Consider the following 21,623-nt stretch of genomic DNA (forward strand, 5'->3'; position numbering starts at 1 on the left):
TTTTCTGCTGATTTTGGATTGCAAGTGTGGTTCATAGATTCCAGAAGCTTGTCTCTCCTCTGTCAATATTTGTGGCTGGTTAATGATCAGCCTCTTGACCTCATGACTGTTCCTGGTGTACATCCAAATCTCTCTGCCATCTTCACCTAAAAAAACCACCAAAAAACAAAAGAAAAAGAAAAGAAAAAAAGGTGAGTAAAATTGCATGGCTCTGTCTCAAGTGAACACATTCTGGGTCCTGTGGTTTTTGGGAACAATGATTCAGGTAGCAAAGAGGTAGGTGCTGTCAGATCCTGTCAATTCTCTAGCCTAAGAAGGTAATATGGACACAGGTTTGTGTCCTGTAAGGGGTGCAGTGGGGGCTGTGGGTTCCTGAGTGGGGTTTTCACACAGGGGCTGACTTGATGAGCCACAGCCAGCAGCTCAGCCCTTGGCCAGGCCCTGCACCATCCCATGGCCATTGCCTGGGGCTGGCCTGGGCTCCGTGGGCCTGGTCACCCCTCCCCTGCTCACCAGAGCTTTTTTGTTACTTCTGTGGGCTTTGGGTCAGAGCCCAGGACATATCCTGGGCTGGGTCAGTCTCTGCACATTGCCCTGTGACTGTGGGGTTCCTGGTGAAGTCTGCAGCATCACTGTGGCTTGGGGAAGTGGTGGCATCAGAGCAAAATGAACCAGGCAGAAGGGGCTTTCTCTGTCTCTTGTCCTCTTGCTTCTGCAAGCCAGCTGTGAAAGTTTAATGTGACAAAGTTGGTTTTATCCTGGCTCAGACCAGGACACTTACTCACTGTTGTTGGTTTTGTGACCATTTACCAATTTCATCCTTCTTTTCCCTCTGAAGGAAGTCAGCAGTAAGTCAGAGTACTCTCAGTGCTCACTAAAATGGAGAGTAGCTCCCCACTTGTGGTGTTTCTCCTGCTGATCTGCCCCATCAACAACAGCTGCTCATTTTCATATTCAGGTTGGTACCTTTGAATTACCTTTCTACATTAACTGTGGCATCCTTGGCATTTAAACTGAAACTGCTTTCCTTTTCTGATCACAAAGTCCTCTGGGTTAAAGAAGCCCTTCCTGAAATGCATAAGAAAAAATGAATATTGATATATATATTTCCAAAAGAAATCAATCTTTCTTAACTTCCCACTTAGGCTCCACTGTAAAGAAATGTGTGTCTTTATGGTTCATCTCCAAAACTGGGTTGTCAGTGGGTTTTGGCTTTTCTAGGACCCTAAATCCCAACCAGAAGAGAGACCTGTTAGGTCTCTGTGGCTTCCAGAGCAGGTCTCTGGCTGTGTGGCTTCCAGTAGTGTGTGGCTTTGTAATCCTCGTCAGGATTACAAAGGGAGCTTTCTTCTTAAAATGCTTCATATTAGCAGTTTTTCAATCTACCAGATGGATTTGGGTTTAGATATAGGGCCACGTTTCTGAAGATATTGCAGAAACATAAATTATCACAGTTGGAAAAGACCTCCATGATCACCACATCCAACTGTCAGTCCCTCCCCCCAAAAAAAACCACCAGCAAATCACCATCCCACCAGAGCATGGCCTGAAGTGCCTCATCTACATGGTTTTTAAACACCTTCAGGGATGGTGACTCCAGCACCTCCCTGAGCAGCCCATTCCAGCCCCTGACTACTGTCTCAGTGAAAAAATTCTTCCTCATCTCCAGTCTAAACCTGCTCTGGTGCCACTTCAGGCCATCTCCTCTGCTCCTGTCATTGTTCACATGAGAGGAAGAGCCCAGCACCCACCTCCCTACAGCCTCCTGTCAGGGAGTTGTAGAGAGTGACAAAGTCTCCTCTCAGCCTCTTCCAAACAATCCCAAATCCCTCTTCTCACAGGACTTGTTCTCCAGCCCCTTCCCCAGCTTGGTTGCCCTTCTCTGAACCCTCTCCAGCAGCTCCGTGTTTTTCTTGTGGAGAGGGGCCCAGAACTGAACACAGCACTCGAGGTGCTGCTCACCAGTGCCCAGCACAGGGACACCATCCCTGCCCTTCTCCTGCTGGCAGCACCATTCCTGAGACAAGAAGCAAGCCCCCATTTAACCCAGAAGTAAAATCCTCCATCTTGTCTGAGGAAGGGTGGCATGTGGTGTCAGTACATCCACAAGGGCTGAGCATCTAACAAAGCTGATGCCAAATACCCTGCAGCCTGAATTCCAGGTACACCCAGACAGGCAGCTAAGAGATGTTGTGAAGCCAGATGGTTGGGCAGAAAAACACAACCAGCCTTCAAAACAGGAACTGTAATATTCAGGAGTCTTGTGGAATAAAAATAAAATTCTACACTACTCTGCAATCTCACCAGCGGAGCTTTGGATCCACTAAATGGAACTCTAAACCCCTGGTGTTCCTTCATTTGAAAACAAACTGATTAATTCTCCATTGGGCTGTTCCTGTAGATCCCTGCTCCCTCTCTTTGTGTTGGTTACTTGGCTGAAAGCAAGCAGAGGTTGTGACTCAGAGTTGCTGTCATCCAGTATCAACCCTTCAATTTCTTTTTTTCTAGTGTTTATCAGCAAAGATGAAGCACATGAGGTGCTGAAAATCCAGAAACGTGCAAACTATTTCCTAGAGGAGTTTCGTCCAGGGAACTTGGAGAGAGAGTGCAACGAGGAAAAGTGTTCATTTGAGGAGGCTAAGGAGATCTTCCATTCCCAGGAGAAAACGGTGAGAAGTTTTGCTTTAGGAAAACAGAGGAGAGTTAAGTGTGAGCTGTGAACAACCCTTCCCAAGGCAGCCGGTGGGGACTGAGAGGTGGGTGCCTGGGGATGAGGGGTCACTCAGGGCACCTATGAGATCTCCCCTGTCAGCCAGTGCTCAGTTTGCTGTGTAAACATTAAACACAATTCCTTGAAAGTATCCCAAAGTTATTTTTGTGAGAGCCTCAATCCAGCAATGTGATTCTGACATCTTCAGAGGCCACTCCCATGATGGACACCTCCAAATCCCATATGCTTCCAGGGCCTGAGAGCATTCAGCTTCCAGTTTAATTCTGCATCCCAGTACAACCCAGTTTATTATGCACATGGGCTGGCCCATGGTGTGACTGGTGATCAGATCTGCTCTGAGACTCTATTTTGTGATTCTAATCAAAATGTTAATTCACATGCACCCTTAAAAACCATTTTTCTAACTTTTATCTTCAGTAACTGCCATGACCATTTAGTGACGGGTTTCTTCATTTGTAATTTCTTTTGGCAGATGGAGTTTTGGTTCTATTACAAAGGTAGGTAAAAAAATAATTTTTTTTTTTTTTAAATATTTCTTGTGTCACTTCTGCCGGGCTGCTCTTCATCCCTGGCATTGCACTGTGTCTTTCTCAGGTTTGAATCCATGTAGCACAAACCCCTGTAAGAATGGTGGAGTCTGCAAAATAAGACACTACAATTACTTCTGCATCTGCCCCCCCAAATTTGGAGGAGACAACTGTGAAAAGGGTGAGTACAGGTGGCCACTTCTCATCCTGCCCCAAGACAGGTCAGGGAATTGCCTCTTTTTATCACTTTAGAGTGAGAGCAAGTCTGGTAACTCCTGCCAAAGCTGCCTGCACTGCAGGTTGTTCATGGACTGCATGCATATGACAGGCATGAAATGACAGCAAATCCAAACTGATGGGGAAACTATGAATCAGAATTATTTTTTCCCACAGTGCTTTTGCCAACCTTTTCTTTTTACAGCAAAGTAATTAAATATGGGGGGGGGGGTGTTTTTGTGTGTGTGTGTTTTTTTAAATGTAACAATGCATTAGAAACCGAGTCTATTTCTCACAGACTTGGCCCTCACCAAAAGCCCTTTTACTTTAAATGTGTCTTGATATCAAGGAGAGGCTGTGCAGAGAGATAAAGAAGTTCACAAGTGTGTGCCCTTGCCAGTATTTTCTTGCCCCTGCTCTCCAGGCCTAGAACTCAAATTAAAAAATGGTAGAAAAAGGTGATCACCAGCCTTAAGGCAACACATCTGGTTTGCTAGGAAACCACGTGGCTTTCTGGACCTGCAAGAGGTAGCTCCTTCTTTTTCCCTGTGAGACTGCAGCAGCTCTTTTATCCCACTCTTCATCCAACATGAGTGCTGGAAGCTGTGCACTGCAATAGCCAAGTGTGTGCCTGTGTCTTCCCTTGGCAGAAAAGCTGGAGTGCTGGTACAAGAACGGGGGGTGCTGGCAGTACTGCCAGGACAGCAGCAGCTCCTTCCATGTTGTGTGTTCCTGTGCCAGGGATTACACCCTGCATGAGGATGGGAAGAGATGTGTGCAAGCAGGTAAGGCCTGGGCAGCTCCAAGATGCTGCAGGTGAAGGTTTGCAGGTGCTGTCCTCTCCTCCTCACTGCAGAAAAGCAGCTACACGTGCTGTGGCTACTGCAGCTTGCGTGGAGAAGATCTAAATAATGTTCTGTTTGTGTGCTTTACATTTGAAGGTTCTTCTCAAATGGCCACCCCTAATCCAGTGTGTCCTCACAAGAATTTATTTTGCAGTCCGAGACTTCTTCATACCTAGAACTTTCTCTTGTGTTGGGAAATTTTTTGGCAAGGGATTCTTTAGTCTCCTGTTTGTGCTTTTCCATGCATTTAACTCCTGTGCTCATGAGCATGTACTGCCTGAAGGAGCAGCAGGGCAGTCAGGGATCAGCAGCATAGACTGGGATCAACAGTGTTAGGAGGGGACAGGACAAGGGTCTTGAAGAGGTTGTGTTAAAGCCTGGTGTCTGGGAGGAGCCCTGGGCTTGGTTTCTGTCCTGAAGAGAGCCCTTGGAGTAGCCAGAAGTAAGTGTTGCCCGAGGGTCAGGAAAGGCAGAGCTGCATGCTGGGTTTGTGTCCAGATTTCCAGACAGAATGGGCAGGGGTGCAGGTTGTTGCCATCAAGATGTCAGAGTTGTTACTGGGGAAGGGAGAAGGAGGCAGCGAGTGCCATTCTGGGACAGAAAAAGTGCTTCTGGTGTGTTTGACACCCCACCACACACCTAATCCCACACTTTCCTTTCTCTCTTTCCTTCCACCAGCACAATTCCCATGTGGACTGATTAAAGCCAGGCAGGCATTGGAGGAGGAGAGGCTGGGGCAGGAAAAGCTCCCGAGGGGCCTGAGCAAGCATGAGGATGATGTGGCCAAGTGGAATGAGAGCACAGCTACACAGAGCATGCTGGAACAAAGTGATCGTAGGGCAAATGAGACCTTAAGGGGTGTCCTTGGGCAAGGGAGGTGCACGGGGGGTGCTGCTGAAGAGACTGAGGTGGCAGAAGCTGCTGGCAGCTGGAACAAGGGACCGGTGGACTCGGGTACCCAGGAGCTGAGGGGAGAGGATGCTGCTGGGCTGGGGATCCCTGCACATAATGTGGCTGTGGAGGGGACAGCACCGTGCAGGGAGCCCACTTGGGGCCCCACCTGGCAGAATGAGGCCACAGCTGCTGCCAGGCAGGAGAAAAGGCTGAAAAATGCTGCTGGGCCAAACCAACCTGAGGAGAGCCAGGAGGAGACCGTGCCCAGAGAGACCAACGGGAGCAGTACCTGGGGAAATGGTTCAGATACAGCTCTGTTGACTCAGACAAGAACCAACTTGACTTCAGAGCACAGTAACTCCAGGATAACAGGAGGAACTCTGTGTCATCGTGGACATTGCCCCTGGCAGGTAAGACTTTTCTTCTGGTCTGGCCATATATACCACACCACTTCCTTCATCACCAGTGGGTCCAGAATTCATCAAGCCATTACAAAGTTTTTTTTCAGGTCAAGAGCAATAGAGCCACATGAACTTCTCAGACTTCTGCACGTCTTTTTGTCTTGGTTGCCTTCTTTATCATCCTCCCTTCTTTTAGATCTGTACAGCTGTGATCTCGGCTTAATGCTTTCTCCCTTTTCTACATCTGCCTGATCTGCTCTGGTATTGAGGTTCTTTGTTTCTAGATATTCTTGGTGAAAAGCTGAGCTCCTGGCAATTTCTGGAGTGGCTGTTGATATGTTCCCCACAATTTTTTCTATGACGAGGTAAGAGTCATTAGAGTGATCAGCATTTTGTACTTGTACAGCAAGGAAAATAAAGCTGAGAGGGCTCAAACCTGAACATGTGTGACAAGTAAAGAAACCTCCCTGAAGTCATTCTTTTATTTCCATTACCTTGGTCTTTTAATGTGGGGTTGAGGCAGTTTTTTGTTTTTGTGGTTTTTTTTTTTTGTGTGTGCCTGTTCTAATTTGTTATAAATTTTCACTTATATTGTCTGTTTCATTAGTGTAATGCTACAGTGTCAGGGCTTGTAAAGAGAAAGTTGAGACTGATTTAAAAAGGGTCAGGTTACTGTTAGCCTGTTTTATGCCTGCCACACAAAAACATTTTCTCATTCCACACATCAGGAGCTATTTTACATGTGGAAAAATAGCAGGCTGAGCAGGTGTGGAGCTACAACAGTCCCTGTGCAGTGTCATTCCCAGTAACTCACATGGCTTTCTGCCACCTTATACACTGCTAGGAGGAACTGTACTTGCTTTCCATTTGGGGTTGCAAAAAAAAAAAAAAAAGAATGTAGCCTGGATGCTGCCCAAGCTGTACAGTTTCATCTTGAAATACAGTGTGACCATGAAGAAAGTTAAAAATTTTCATTACATCAGGCAATTAGTAATTAAATATTGTCATTTTTATATATATAAATTTTTTAAACTGCTTTGCAAACCCTTTCCTGTTCTTCAGGTAACGTTTTGTTCTAGCATTGGATTCTGAATTTTTAATTCTAGAACAGAATTAAGTCAAAATGGCTTCTGTAAAAACACGATGACTCCAGGAATTAGACCAAGGTAGGAGGGGCAGACAGACAGTGTCAGAGCTGTGTCCATGGTCTGATGATGAACTTCAGTGAAGCTGCAGAGTAGCAAAATTTAACACATGAAATTACACATTCAGGGAGGGGTTGAATTGAGGAGCTGCTGAAGCATTAATGGATTTTCTAATTTTGAATAGACAAGACAAGCAGCAAACATAGAGCAGCCTAAGAGTGTTTTTGCTTCTCCCTTTTCTACTCTGTAGATTGTTTCAAATTTTATTTCCAATAAAAGGAATAATAACTCTGAACCTGCACCCCCACTTGACAACTGGGAAAGTGAAAACCACTTTCCTATCCCCTGCTCATGTAGACAACACCTCTTTCTTTTTTTGCCTGCCTACCAGTGAAACACACTGTGTGTTACTGTTGACACAGAGCTGACACAGCCCTGGGACAAGTCCCTCCTCATCTTTTGTACAGGTTTTGATCCGGAACAGCAGAGATGTTGGGTTCTGTGGTGGGAGTTTGATCAGCAGTCGCTGGGTGGTCACGGCTGCTCACTGCCTGGATCTCATCAGACCCCACCACGTTACTGTAGGTGAGTACAGCTGGGGGGGTGGTACCAACAGGGGGGGGCTGCACTGTACAGGAACACAGACACGTCCAAGCCCACTTGGATTTACAGAATGCTTCATCTTCTTGGCAAAAGTTAAGTGCAGAGGGGCTCCAGCCGGTCCCTTTTGTTTTCATGAAGAAGGTACAGACTGAGCAAATCTCCAGGCCCACCTCAGAAGGAAGGAGGATCCCTGTAGGTGAGGGGCTGCTCTCGAGTCAGTTTTGTTTGTCTTCAGCCTTAAGATCAGTCTCCTGCTGCTCTGAGCTTCTCAGTGCCAGTAGCTGCTCTGAGCAGACCACCTCTCTCCCCTGCGTGTGCTGGCAGCCACAGCAACTGGAACTTTGCAGCAGGAATGCTGCAAATAAACACAAGTTTGTGCCTGAAGCCTCCAGAAAAGAGACAGAAGAGGGGTAAAGAGAACAGAGCCCTGGGTAACTGACAGGAAACAATTCAGCCTTACAGCTGCATCAACGCTCCTGAGGGGGGGAACACACAAAGCTCAAACTGTACAAAATACAGCAGCTACTATAAAGCATTGACACTGTTTATGGTAAAAGCCCTACCCTGGAACCATCATCTCTGTAAGGATCTGCTCATCCCATCAGCAACTGTGTTGCTCTCAAAGGTACACAGGTAAGCTTGATGTGCAGGATGACTGCTTCAGTGTAAGGCATTACTGGCAGAGCATGATGTGTGTGGGTACTGTGCCTCCTCAGGACAAAAGGCCAAAGCATTGATTCATTGAATTACAGAATAATTTGGGTTGGAAGGGACCTCCAAAGGACACCTAGTCCAAAAACCTCCCCCTCCCCCCTGCTGCAGTAAGCAGGGACACCCTCAACTACATCAGGCTGCTGAGAGACTTGTTGAGCCTCACCATGAACATCTCAACCACCTCCCTGGACAACCTGCTCCGTTTTTCCACCACCCTCATGACACAGAACACTTTCCTAACATCCCATCTAGATCTGTTCAGTGTGCTTATCCCCCATGCGGGACCCTAAAGGGAACGCCCTGAAGGCTGTTCAGACTGCTTTAACCTTGTAACCTGTCCTGACTGCAGGAGACTTTGATAAGTACCGGCGAGAACTGAAGGAACAGAAGATCGGTGTTGCCCGGAGCTGGACACACCCACACTACGATCCCAGTGACTACAACAGTGACATCGCTTTGCTTTACTTGAGCGCGGATGTTACATTTAACCAGTACATCATCCCCATCTGCCTGCCCAGTCCCGCCCTGGCCAAGCTGCTCTCCGAGGAGGGTCGGATCGGGAGGGTGAGCGGATGGGGTGCCACCCACGAAAGAGGATCCGCCCTGCGGTTCCTGATGCAGACCCAGCTGCCCATCGTCAGCCTGCAGAGGTGCCAGAGCTCCACCCGCAGGCTGGTCACGGACAACATGTTCTGTGCGGGATACGGCTCCCTGGCTGCCGACGCCTGCAAAGGGGACAGTGGGGGCCCCTTCGCGGTCTCCTACCACAACACTTGGTTTCTCCTGGGGGTCGTAAGTTGGGGCGAGGGCTGTGCTGAAGAAGGGAAATACGGGGTCTATACGAGAGTTTCCAACTACATGGCGTGGATTAAAGAGGTGGTCGAAAGTGTAGCAGATTCAGAAAACTTTACCATTAACTTTTCCTAATGCCCTCTTTAAAACTGTAACAAAGCTGTTAGTACATTGTTTCAGCCTAAGGCACGGTGCAGTTCCTGTCGCTGATGGTGTAAAATGGAAACCTTCCAGATATCCAACTCTGGTTACCACAAATATTAAATTATTTTACTCAGTAATACTTGAATAAACTCGGTGGAATAAAGTATTCTGCAAACAACAAAGGAGACCACACTACAGCCTTTCTAAACATAAATTCTATGAGAAAGGGTAGGCTGTTGTGTTTGGGTTTTTTTTGGAGAAAAGTACATTTCTGGCAGTGGTGTCTACCTTATAGCTATGAAACCCTGTGCTGGACATGGCAGCGTATCAGGGTTTGTCACTGTTACCTCAGGCATGGCAGAGAATAAATACAATTTTTCTGATACAAAATAAGTGTCTGCACAGAACCATGTTATTAGAACAGCACTGGCCAAACCCTCTGAGAGGGAACCCACCTGGCCGTGGCTGGAGAAACACACAAGGTATGGTTGACTTCCAAGAACTGGATTGCTGGGGGCTGTGGGGCAAGAGCAGGATGGTCCTGAGACAGCTCTGCAACAGGAGCAATCCCAGCCCTTTATCCCCTTCTGAGAACCTCCACTGCCTTCACTGTACCATCACCTTTCTGCTGCAATTAACAGGGCTGTGCAACTCAAGTCAAAAGGCCTTTTGATTGTGACCTTTCTTACAATTCAGTGTTAAACTTTAATTTAAAAAACAAAACAAAAACATCACTCACACTGATGAATGATTCTCTTCCTCAGCTTAGTTCCAAGCCTTGCAGAAGTCCATTATCACCATGGCACAAGGAAAAGGACTGGGTCTGGTTACCTCAGAGAACAGGAAACTGTGGTAGGCCTGCACATGACCAGGGGCAGTACTTTAAGGAAATTATCTCAGGATTTACAAATAGCTCACAGTCCCCCCCATTACTGGGTTACAAGACCACGGTACCAGAACTAAAAAGTTGGGGGCATGGGAGGCAAAGGCCATCCTAACTCACCTGGGTGTGCACCACTCTACACTGTACACTTATTTTTCACAGTCACACCTGTGAATATGGCAGTAAGGAATTCCCTGTCTTTCAGTAAATTAATGGAAAATGGGGGGAAAAAAAAAAACCAAACCACACACACTTGAAACTCACAGCATGGTAACAAACCCGAGTCAGTTGCCATGTCACCATGTCATAAGCTTACCTGGCAGGAGGAGGTGGGGTAGTCTCACCAGCAGTTTCTTCAGCCCCGTCCACTGCAGGCATCTCCTTCAGCACCTGCCCCATTCTTGTCCCCACACACAACTGCAGTGTGCTGCCAGCCCCCTTGGTCTCACAGGAGGGTACTTAAGGTGCCTGTCCATCTTCTTGCATTCTCTCCATCACCAGTGCCAGCAGGTGCCAACACCAAGCTTCCAGCCTCAAGAGTACTGAGGTATTACAAAAGACCTCACAGCAACCAGGCTGTGCTCCTCTGGAATGAGGGTGACTTTCTTACTCAAATCCCATCTGCCAGTTACCCACGCAAGGAAGAGAGTTCTCATCTGGGCAAGCTCAGCAGACAAAATTGTGTCCAGAGGTAGAGGTAAAGCAGCACAGGCACACAGTGTTGCTCTGCTCTTTTTCTGTAGCACCACAAAGAAATAGCAGCATTATGCCCCTAACACAGAGACATGAACTTTCTCCTTACCACTGGCAGAATTGCCCTTTCTGAAAGGCACCAGTGGCCCACAGAGCAACACACACATAAGCTACCCAAATACCAAAGCAAAATAAAACAAAGTACATGGCCTCCAGCTCTAAAGTCCCAGCAGGATCAAGCCCTGGAACAAAGGCTCCACACAGCCAACCGAAGTGCTGCTTAAAGCACCCAAAAAAGATGCAACCAGCAGTCTGGTATTTGGTTTTCCTGAGCAGTCTCACTAACCTGGATTCCAAAATCTGGCTTACTTTAAAAATCATCTATGGTATTGCATGTCACAGGAACACCCTTCAGCTGCAGCCTGTTGTTCTCCAGTAGCAGTCACCACTGAGCACTCTGCCCTTTGCATGGAGGATCAGCAGCAGTGACATCCTGCAGGCTGTGTGTCTTACTGCACTCGTTTTAGCTGAAAGCCACTGGAATTTATACTGGTTGGTCTGCTGGGCTCTTCAACTTGCATGAAAAGTTAAATCCATTTGAGTGGAACAGGGTCAGTATTTCTGATAAAAAACAAGATCTCTGAAGACAGAGCAGCTAGTTAATAAAGCACTGAATAAAGAGGAAATGGACAAAGGTAGACAGTAAATCAACCATTAATAGCTCTTCCACACGGTGTACACATACATTCCCTCCAGCAATCAACAGACAGCCCCCCAAAAAAACAGAGATGTTTTATTGTCTAAAGTGTTGCAATACAACAAATACGTGATCTGTACAAAGGACACAATAGAACAAGTTTAAATACAATCAGGAGAAAGAAGTCCCCATATTCAGTCCTCAGACAACGTATCAGAACCTGAACCAACAACTTCAAGATTCACTAAAAAACCCAAACAAGCTGTTAAAAAATTTAAAGGTCTCCAAAGAGTCTATGTGTGTATTCTCTTACAGCAGAGCTCATGGGGCATTCTGTGAAGGGTCACAAAGGCATCTTATTGCCCTCAATGCTGATTTTCACTGCATGGGCCGATCTGCTTTTTTTCCTGATATCTGTGAATTTCCGCATCTGTTTGTCCAGTCGACTCACCCCTTTCTTAGAGGTCCCCTGGAACTTAAAAAATAAAACTAATAATTACCACTGAAAAAAAGCAGACGTCCCAGAGGTTCAAGAAAAGTGGTGCATGCAAGGCTAAATCTGCAAGGAGCTGATGAGGCCACTGGTTCCAGCTGGCTGTGTGAGTGCAGGCCTGAAGGAATCCTCTCCCCACAGAGGAGAGAAAATGGTTCCCAATATCTTCCCCCTGTGTGTGGGGGACAGTCATGCTCACTAAGAGTAAAGCCTTCCTGTTACAGGGATTAGTAACTGTGTTAGTTGTTCATGAGTGTAGAGTTTGGAACAGCTTTGTCTCTCCTGGGTGGAGGTTTGGGTCAGAAACACACTGCACTACAGTGTCACACGTGCAGAGATGCAAACACACAGTCACTGAAGGGGACTGAGGTGACAGTGTAATTCCAAACCACTATTTATTTTAAAGGTCACTGATTAGTACTTCTAAAGCAAGAGATTATTGGGAAAAACAGGGGTGTAGCAAAAAGGGTGAAGCAAAAGAAATGCCTAAGCTGACCAGACAAGTTAATAGAAGAATTACTGCATTTCATCTCTATTTTAACTGCAAATGAAAAACAGATGACACAGCAGTGTCACCACAGAGCAATATTCCACAGAATAAATACAGTGATTCTGTAAAGAAATGCCACAGAAGACAAAGAGCAAGGCCTTCCAATGCATATCCATTACTTCCTAAAAAGCTATTTCCCCTAACTAGACAGCAGAAACTATAAAAGACAAAAATTTTGGAGACAGAAATCCTTTCAGTCTGGGAAAAACAGAGATACCCCAGAACGTGCTACTGACAAAATATCTGACAAAAAAACATCTATTAGAAACTGAACCTCTTGTTCCCATCACTGAGGAAGGCGCTCCTGACGCTGATTTTGAATAAACTTTATTCATAAAACTATTCACTAGGCATTGAAATTATATCTGGAATTTCACAGTTATCTTTAAAAAAATATAGATTTTTTTTTTTTTAAACAAATAAATATGAAGTTTAAACTCAACAGTTATGTACCATTTGTGCTAGCCTCTTTCTACCACTGCCAGTTTGTGGAGCCCTGCTCACAGAACCAAAATGCAGACCAGAAATTGTCATAATTCCCCCCAAGCATTCACAGCAGGGAATTCTCCTCCCCCAAGTTGGTGGAGATCTCACTCTCTGCCTCCTGGCAACCCTCTCCAAAGTCTCACATCACTCAACTTTTCTGAAAGAGTAGGTGGGAAAAATACCTTGCTTCATACCAGCAAAACAAAAGCCAGAGATGCTGGTAATCAGTGACATGAGGTCATACACTGAGGGCAAAGAAATCCTGTGTATCAGTTCAGGTAAACAGAGACCTCAATCAAGTCAGAACAGCATTCAAACCCAGAGGTGTTACCATTTCTGAGTACAGGTATTTTTCATTTAATGCCTATCATCTGGGTACCCTAAAGCTGCTGAGGTGGGTATCGTGGCAGATGTTATGTCCTCCAACCCATTTTTTCCTGCACAACTTCCTTTTTTAAGTCACAGTACAGACATGAGAAAATACGAGGAGTTTTCCAAGTTTTAAGTTAGGGTGCAGACACTCCTTTCCTCTATGTGCAAACTGCCAACAAACAGCTGAAGCACATGCACTGTTCACCCCTCCCTCAAGGGATACCTCTCAGCCCTGGGGAAGGCAGTGCCATGGCTACAGGGGCATCCTGTTGCCTTCAATGCTGAACTTGATGGCCCGATGCACTTTGCTGAGTCGTTTCTGTTCAGCAAACCGTCTCTTGTGTTTTTCCAAGCGACTAATACCTCTCTTAATAGTCCCGGGCTAGAAACAACATCTCAATTAATGCACAGAAGGAGAGAGAACAGCAGAAAGCACAGCAATTATCACTTCTCCATCTACACGTATCCCGCCATGTAGTCAGCTTTTAAATTCAACTGTACAAGATACATGGATGAACCAAATAAAGCAAAGCAAAGGCCTCTACTGAAGTTGTTAATGTTAAGCAAATCCTCAAAGTTGGAGAAAACTGGAATATTATCAGCAGAACATGATATAAAATTGGGAGAGGTAGAAAAATATCTGGACACACTCGCTCAGCTTTAGTTCAAAGCACTCTAAAGCAAGAGGCCTGTGATTACATTCTCACCCTAGAGATACTCTAGAAAAAGTCACATGAAAAATCTCATTTTGGTTAGAAAAGGAACAGTATCCAATGAGCTTAAGGCAGCAGAACTTACTCTCTGCTGCAATTAGCAGAGTCAATTAAAAGCATTACCATGGAAAAGGGCTTTGTGGGAGAGAGCTCAGGTTCAGTCAGTAGGAGAGGCTGCAGCACTTACCCGGGATGACTCCATCTCCACATTCCACTTGGGCCTGACCACATAGTCCTTGTTGGAGGGCATGGGCACCCTTGCACGGGCACAGAACCCAGGGTCCCCAGGCCTGAGAGCCCTGCAGAGAAGAGGATGTGTCCCTTAGAGACAGCCTGACACAGAAAGAAGTACAAGCAACATACCATGTTCTGCCTCTCAAACCTCGAAGCAAATTGTGTATTGTTAGTGTCAGTGAAATAGGTTTTTCTAATCAAGATAAAAAAGTAAAAATAATCCAACCTACTTTTCCTCTCCAGTTAACACTTTCTCCAGGTCCCTGCGGGGAGTCTGACCACCAGAGCTGCAAGAAAAAGGAAACTTTTTAGTATAACATCAGGTGGATATACACAGATAATCATTTTAAAAGAACATCAAGTATGGTAAAGATTAAGTTATTATTTCCTTTAATCATAGAATCATAGAATTGGCTGGGTTGGAAGGGACCTCAGAGATCATCAAGTCCAACCCTTGATCCACTCCCCCCGTGGTTCCCAGCCCATGGCACTGAGTGCCACATCCAGGCTCTTTTGAAATAGCTCCAGGGATGGAGAATCCACCCCTTCCCTGGGCAGCCCATTCCAATGCCTGATCACCCTCTCCAGAAATAAATTCTTTCTAATGTCCAACCTAAACCTCCCCTGGCACAACTTGAGACCTCTTGTGCCCTCTTGCTGAGAGTTGCCTGGGAAAAGAGCCCGACCCCCCCCTGGCTCCAACCTCCTTTCAGGGAGGTGTAGAGAGTGATGAGGTCTCCCCTGAGCCTCCTCTTCTCCAGCCTCAACACCCCCAGCTCCCTCAGCCTCACCTCACAGGACTTGTGCTGGATCCCTTCCCAGCCTCCTTGCTCTTCTCTGGACCTGCTCCAGCACCTCAATCTCCTTCCTGAGCTGAGGGGCCCAGAACTGGACACAGGACTCAAGCTGTGGCCTCCCCAGGGCTGAGCACAGGGGCAGAATCCCTTCCCTGGACCTGCTGGCCACGCTGTTCCTGAGCCAGGCCAGGATGCCATTGGCCTTGTTTTTCTTGACAGTGCCTTGGAAAGAAAGAAGGATTTTATGCCTGCTACTCCTACCTGCTCAACCTCCTTCTCTGAGGCATCTGTTCCAAATCTCGCTGCTCCCTCTCTTCTCTTGTCATGCCTTTGTAGTTTGAGGTAAGGCCAAAGATGGGTCGAGACCATTCATCTATTAAAAAAAGAAAATGAGTTAAAAAAGGCCAAGCCTCTCAAGTGCATTTCCAACTGTTCTGGTTACCAAATATGGCTTTCAAAGTTTACAGCATGTATTTATGCTTCCTTTGAACCAATCAAATGATTTTTAAGCTCTTAATATTTCAGGAAAATCTTGCTTGTGGACAGCAAGAAAGAGCTTTCATCTATAAACTCTCTTGCTGTTATGCTTTTAGGATCTCTCTCAGCACTGAGAAAATTTAATGCCAGAAACTCCTGCTCACCACAGGGAATTTAAGAAGTAAGCAAAATAGTTCCTAAAAATGCTAACAAGTTTTTCATCAGTCTGCAGTGATTCAGAGTAGAATGTGCAACATGTGGCCTACAGCTAAAGCACTAAACCTTCAGTCATACAAGATCTCTCTTGAGTCCATGGAACAAAGAGTCTCCTGGAAGCACCCTCCTGCCTCTATAGCACAGACACGAGGTCCAGGGCAGAATCTGGGCAAATGCCATCTCTGGGTTAGAACAAGAGCAAAAGAAACAGGAATAGGCACATGCAGAAGGTAATGTAACAGCATTTGTTAGGAGCTCTACAAACAAAGCAGTGAAACAGCCAATAGCAAAAAACATGAAACAAAAAGACTGAGGCAGAAATTAAATCAACCCTGAAATCTCCATGATGCAAGGCAAAGGGAGGTTTACATACTGATCAGCTTCCCTGCCATATCCTTGTTAGGTCTTGACTCTTTGGGGTGTTTGTAGAGGTACATCACAGCTCGTCCAATGCCACTGTGCTTCAGGGTCTCTTGGCTTACACTGGGCAGCTGCAGGGTCAAGGAAAAGTCAGAAAATAGCAAGAAATGGTGTTAATGAACTTTGCAAAGATGACCACAACCCACCTTCAAAATAAGCTTGAAAACACTGGCATTTTTCACTACCCCACTATGAATTGGTTCAAGTATCAAACACCAAAACCTACAGATCTGCTTTAACACTCTCAGGTTTTTATACTCAACATTAAGTTATTTTCCAAAACTCTTTATTCCAAATGTTCTTTTGCTTGTACTACCCAAGAACTGAGTAAGTGCCTTCAAAGCATTAATTTCATAGAGAATCTGTATATACAGAGTCACACAGAATTATGGGCTTGAAGGGACCTTGAAAGATCATCTAGTCCAACCCCCCCTGACAAAGCAGGGTCACCACGTGTGACTGTGTGGGAAAAGCATTTAAATAATCAGCTTAGTTCCAAACACAAAGGCTGCACTGGGCTTTCCAGTGCACCACACGAGTGGATGGGCTAGAACAGAGACAGGACCATGAGAGAGGGAAAAAAAAAAAAATAAAAAATCAGGGATACATGGCAAATGACTCTACTCTTCACTAAACTTTGCATATAAGCCTGAAACACATAGTTTTTTGTTTTATGCTGAAGGCAGCGTAGTTTAATTTAGGCAGAAATCTTGCAAATTCTTATCAAGGAAAAACACTTCCAGAGCTTCAGTCAAAGCCAGCTAGTGGTGCTGAAAGAAAAAATTCTACTTCACCACCAAGCCTTTGCCATGCTTGTATTATGAACACTTCACAGACAAATTACAATGTATGAGCCACTGAGAAGAAGGGAAAATAGGCAACTAAGCAGTTTAGCAATTTAGCCATAGCACATAACTCCCTGGGAGAGGGAAGAGAACTTCTTGTCTGTAGTTCATCTGACACTCTCAGAAATGTCTCCTGGCCTGCTGCTAGCAGAGATTGTTGTGAAAATGGGCAAAATTTCTGTAACAACAATTAAGTGCCTGAAGATCCCTAGCCAAATTTTATTCAGCCATTTATTCTACAATATACAACTCGTTACCATGATGCAATTTCTCAGAACAAACACACACACACACACATCTATTCTGCAGTTTGCTTCCCCATGTATTTCACTGCATGGTCCATGGTTAGCAGCTCTAGTGTATTTATCACCAAATGTTTTCCTAAAGCACCTGACTGGAGAACCATGGAGAAACCATGAGACAAATGTAGTTAAAAGTGTTTCAAACCTCTTGCAGGATCTTCAGAAGTTCCTCTCGTATCTTTAGTGCTGGCAGACTTCTGTCTGGAAGAGGAGAAAGCCACTCTTTGATGGCAGACATAACACCACTATCAATGAAAGTTTCTTTGAGGTCTTGCCTAGGAAGTTAGAAGAGAAGCCACAAAGTCATATATGACACCGAAATCTTAAGATGTGATGTTCACAACAGTGCTCTTGAGTTTGTTTTGTGTTAAATTAGCAGGTAAAATCCCAAATTTGAGGGTTTTGAGGCCATCTAGCTGCAGCATTTACTTAGAAGAAAGAAAACTGTAATGTCACTCATGAAATCGACTGAATTCCCACTACTCCCCAAGAGGTGTCCCCAATACTCCCACAATTAATTGGGAGAACAACAACTCACTTTTTAAGATGCATAACTACAGTTGGCAGCAAAGTTAATTTTTTTAGAGCTGGTTTCTTCTGTGTATTCAGCTGTCGATCCTCCTGTAGGGAGTTGCAGAATCAGTGCAAATTAATCAAAAGAAGAAATCAACAAATTTCACCCTTTACAACATTTATGGGAAGAAAATTAGTGCAACTTTGGCAGGATTACACTAACTTTGTGCCCTGCTTCATCTCCCTGCAGCCCCAAAGCACATTATATGATGACTTCTCTTATAAAAGCACCCTTAAAAGCATCACATTAGGATTTTCTCCAAAGATTTAGAGGTTATTTGTTGCTTTTTTTTTTTCTACTTCACAATTAAGGTTGATTGCAATGAATTGGAGGTCTGCAGAAACTTTGTTAGTAAAATCTCACCTGACCAACAGAAAAACAGTTAACCTAAATAATGGGGATTGAGAAAAATGTGTATTTGCTTCAGCTAAGAATGTAACTGGATTACCTAGAGGCTTAGAATGAAGTGTGGTACAAGTAACACAGGAGCACACAAATGTGCATCATGTGTTAAAACCAAGTGTGGGTTTTAGAGTGACAAAGCCACCAAGTCAGTTCAGTATCTGGGCCCATCACAATCAGCAGATTTCTGTCCTGCTGTGCAGATGCTTTCTGCACAATGCCTTTTTATGGTGAGGGAGGAGAATCTTCTGATGCCCTTCTTCCCCTCTGCACTCCTCAGACAGTTTGACAGGCACATGTTAGAGAACTGAAGACACCAAGACACTGAAGCTAAACCACAGCTTAGTTTGGCTATCATCTTGTCCAAGACAGACTTTCTTTCAAGACCAAGGAAGTCTCAGTTGCCTCCTAGATCACTATCTCACTCTCCCATTCCTCCCCAAGCACATTATCCTTCTTATCTTGCTCTCAGGAGGATCCTTTTCTTGATATTTAGAACTCTTCCTTCTGAAGTTCTCTACATTCCCCCAGTTAGTTTTGCAGTGTTGTTGCTTCATTTGATTGCTACTCCAACAAGATACCTGAAAAAAGGCAAGACCCCAACAAACCTTGCACAGTAACACATTAAACAGGACTCCTCCAAGAAGGCAGTCTGCCAGGGCAGAACTTCCCATCGTTTTCTTGCTCTACCATCATTTCATATGGTAATGGTGCTGCCATTTCAAGCAGTTTAGAAATGGGTTCTTGTCAAGAACAAAGAGCAAAGTACTACACATGCCAGTCACTGTCTGATGAGGTGAAATCCTCGTCCTTTCTTAGGGTGTGATATACTTCTGTGGTTTACAGGACACTTCTTCATCCCTTTTTTTTAAAGTTTAGCAAGTTAACTAATATTAAATCTGTAAAAGGATACGTTATTTTCTCCAAATTTCAAGGCAAAAAATGTTTTTAATTCAGAATAGCAAAATAACATTTCATCAGCTATTTAGATACTGGAGGCTTTCTGTAGCACACAGATTACTCCTCCCTAGCCATATTTCTCTGACTCTACTGATCTCAAAATTTTGCCAGAGAACGGAACTGAATTTTCAGGTGTCTTTGGAGCCTTTGGAACCTCACCTCAGCTGCTTCGTTCATCTTCACAATCATAGCACTGACCACATCATCTGCATCACTAATAAAGGTTCCACCATCACGGTTTCGCCTCCGCTTGCCGCTCATGCTCTTCTTCCTCTGCAGCATCATGTCAAAATCTGACATGAAGTCCATGCTGAAATCCAAGAGGAGAGAGTTTTGCTGATGGTCAGCAGAGGGCTGTTCTTAGAAAATTATTGCCTAAAAGGTGGTATTTTGGTAGCATAACCTATCAGAAATTTTCCAATAAATCTACAAGCATTATGTCTCCATGTCCCTGTAAGATGGATCAGTTATCTCCAGTACACAAACTGGGAACTAGCACAGGGTTATCCTTCCTGTATCCATCCATCCATGCTGATCACATACCCCACCTTACCCCTTTTGTTGCTCTCCCATCATTTCATGTGGTAATGGTGCTGTCATTTCAAGCAGTTTAGAAATGGGTTCTTGTCAAGAACAAAGAGCCAAGTACTGCACGTGCTAGTGACTGTCTGATGAGGTGAAATCCTCCTTACCCCTCACACCAGCAGTGAGCTCCTGCTCACTGGGGGTAAGGCAAGGGTTAACAAGCACACTCATCACTCCAGTGCTGAGCTGCTAAAAGCAGTTAGATGCTTGCTGGATACAATTTTCACTAATTCTGATGCAAACCATGAAATGCTTTTCCCTGAAGCAGCAGCAGAGGTAACCTGCTCAGCACTGCCAAATCCCTGCTGCAAGCTGAGAGTTGTAGTTTGTGAGAACACTTCCTGATGACACAGTCCCAAGCCCTTCTAAAAGAAGAGGCTGGTCAGCCTTTGGAGAAGCCCCTTCATCAAGCCTTGCATTTGCTGCTAACACAGGAGCAGGTAACACACTGACTTACTGCTTCCCTCTTTTGATGTTATCATCAGAGTCTGATTCATCTGCTGTCTCCTTCATGTCTGCATCACCTTTCTCTTCCTCCAAATCTTCCTGGTTAAACCCCTGATAGGTAAAGATGGTACAAATCAGCATATGGATTGAGCATCTACACAAGCACCTGCCACTGATACTTGAAAAGCTTTACAGAAGTCTGCAGAGGTTCTAGAAGGAAGAAAAAAGACTTCCTAATTCCACCTGAGACTTTTGACACTAATCACACTCCCAACAAAAGATCTGTGTTATTTAAATCAAAGATTATGTCAGTGAGTCCAGCAGACACCAACCTTCCTTCTTATACAGCATACCCTGAGTTCAAACCCAAAGAGTCATTCTCAAGCCCCTTCCCATGGTTAAATCTAGCAAGTGGGAAAAAAAAAAAAAGCAGCATCTGCAGTAACACTTACTGTAAACTCCTCTTCTTCTTCATCACCAGACTCTCCAAATATATCTGCAATCAGGTTCCTGTGAAGGTAACAGTAACATTTATCTACTTAGGCTGCAACTGTGAGAAGTGCATTTTTTGCAAAATTTCTAATTACTGTGTGAAGAGCCACCTTTCATTCTGCCATCTACTACCAACTTTCCTCTTCACACCAATGAAGGTGGACTCTCATTCTCTGGTTTGCAACCATCCATTCTCCATTCATGATGAGTCTCACCATCTGCAACCCTGGAAGAATTTATATTCTCAGAAGCACTTACTCTTGTTCATTTCCAGATTCACTGTCACTGCCAAATAGATCTTTTTCTTCTTTTTTCTTCCCAGCACTCTCTTTTCTTTCTTCTTCTTCTTCCTCACTATCTGATACAATACTTTTCTTCCTTTTGTCAGATTTCTCTGAAGCAGCATCACTATCTGACTCTTCAACATCAGAAAGGATTCTTACTTTTTTTGCAGCTGCCAAGAGAAAGGAGCATTATTGTATGTCCCAGTAACAGAGGTGACAACTGGTGTTCCCTAACTGGTAACTGTCCCAAATTCAATTTGGACAAGAAGGAAGCTGACTGGATTTCCTACAAAAAACCACTGCCATTTCTTAAAAAAAAACCAAACTATTCTAAAATCTCTTTTATTCAATCAGTAACTGAAGCTTCCATACATCACATGTATCAATAAAACCCTGTAAATTCAGAACTGACTCTCGCCCCCAGTATATGAAAAAAAAAAACCCACCCAACACACAAACCAGGGGAAAAATTCCTAGAGAAATAACAATAGAGAAATTACTAATGAGAATAATCAACGTGACAACATATGCAGGAATGAAGTGAAAACACTGCAGTCTTCTCTTTTACTCCTACCACACCTACTTAATACTCAAAACTATTAGAGATACATCCACACAGAAATGCAATTAGAACTCTACAAATGCAGTTCTGCTCTAAAAACAAACTTGCTTTACAGTTCAATTTATCT

General features: G+C 44.7%; 2 protein-coding genes across 5 annotated transcripts in view; one reads left to right on the top strand and one right to left on the bottom strand.

Moving 5' to 3' along the window:
- Window positions 1-12,735, top strand: LOC139799596 (coagulation factor IX-like). 3 transcript variants are annotated; one of them, XM_071751694.1, is made up of 9 exons: window positions 1-191; window positions 839-958; window positions 2,509-2,669; window positions 3,204-3,228; window positions 3,326-3,439; window positions 4,125-4,259; window positions 4,998-5,623; window positions 7,227-7,344; window positions 8,426-12,735. In XM_071751694.1, exons 2-9 carry the CDS (start codon window positions 880-882, stop codon window positions 9,001-9,003), a joined length of 1,836 nt encoding a protein of 611 aa, XP_071607795.1. In that variant the 5' UTR covers window positions 1-191; window positions 839-879; the 3' UTR covers window positions 9,004-12,735. The 3 variants fall into 3 exon arrangements, with proteins under 3 accessions (XP_071607795.1, XP_071607796.1, XP_071607797.1); XM_071751695.1 differs by having other exon boundaries at window positions 184-276; XM_071751696.1 differs by lacking the exon at window positions 1-191 and adding an exon at window positions 573-746.
- The window catches only part of IWS1 (interacts with SUPT6H, CTD assembly factor 1), an 18,068-nt gene continuing 7,807 nt past the window's right edge, over window positions 11,363-21,623 (bottom strand). The window contains exons 4-15 of one of the 2 annotated variants that reach the window (XM_071751693.1): window positions 20,909-21,104; window positions 20,611-20,668; window positions 20,169-20,269; window positions 19,286-19,436; window positions 17,729-17,811; window positions 17,336-17,465; window positions 15,997-16,114; window positions 15,192-15,303; window positions 14,364-14,420; window positions 14,087-14,198; window positions 13,410-13,568; window positions 11,363-11,760 (exon numbers count right to left, since the gene is read on the bottom strand). In XM_071751693.1, the coding sequence (XP_071607794.1) occupies window positions 13,440-13,568; window positions 14,087-14,198; window positions 14,364-14,420; window positions 15,192-15,303; window positions 15,997-16,114; window positions 17,336-17,465; window positions 17,729-17,811; window positions 19,286-19,436; window positions 20,169-20,269; window positions 20,611-20,668; window positions 20,909-21,104 (1,247 nt within the window). In that variant the 3' untranslated portion in view covers window positions 11,363-11,760; window positions 13,410-13,439. The remainder of the gene's footprint in view (window positions 11,761-13,409; window positions 13,569-14,086; window positions 14,199-14,363; window positions 14,421-15,191; window positions 15,304-15,996; window positions 16,115-17,335; window positions 17,466-17,728; window positions 17,812-19,285; window positions 19,437-20,168; window positions 20,270-20,610; window positions 20,669-20,908; window positions 21,105-21,623) is intronic. The other variant, XM_071751692.1, reaches the window with a different exon arrangement.

Source organism: Heliangelus exortis, chromosome 9, assembly GCF_036169615.1.
Source record: "Heliangelus exortis chromosome 9, bHelExo1.hap1, whole genome shotgun sequence".
In the NCBI taxonomy this organism is placed as follows: Eukaryota; Metazoa; Chordata; class Aves; order Apodiformes; family Trochilidae; genus Heliangelus; species Heliangelus exortis.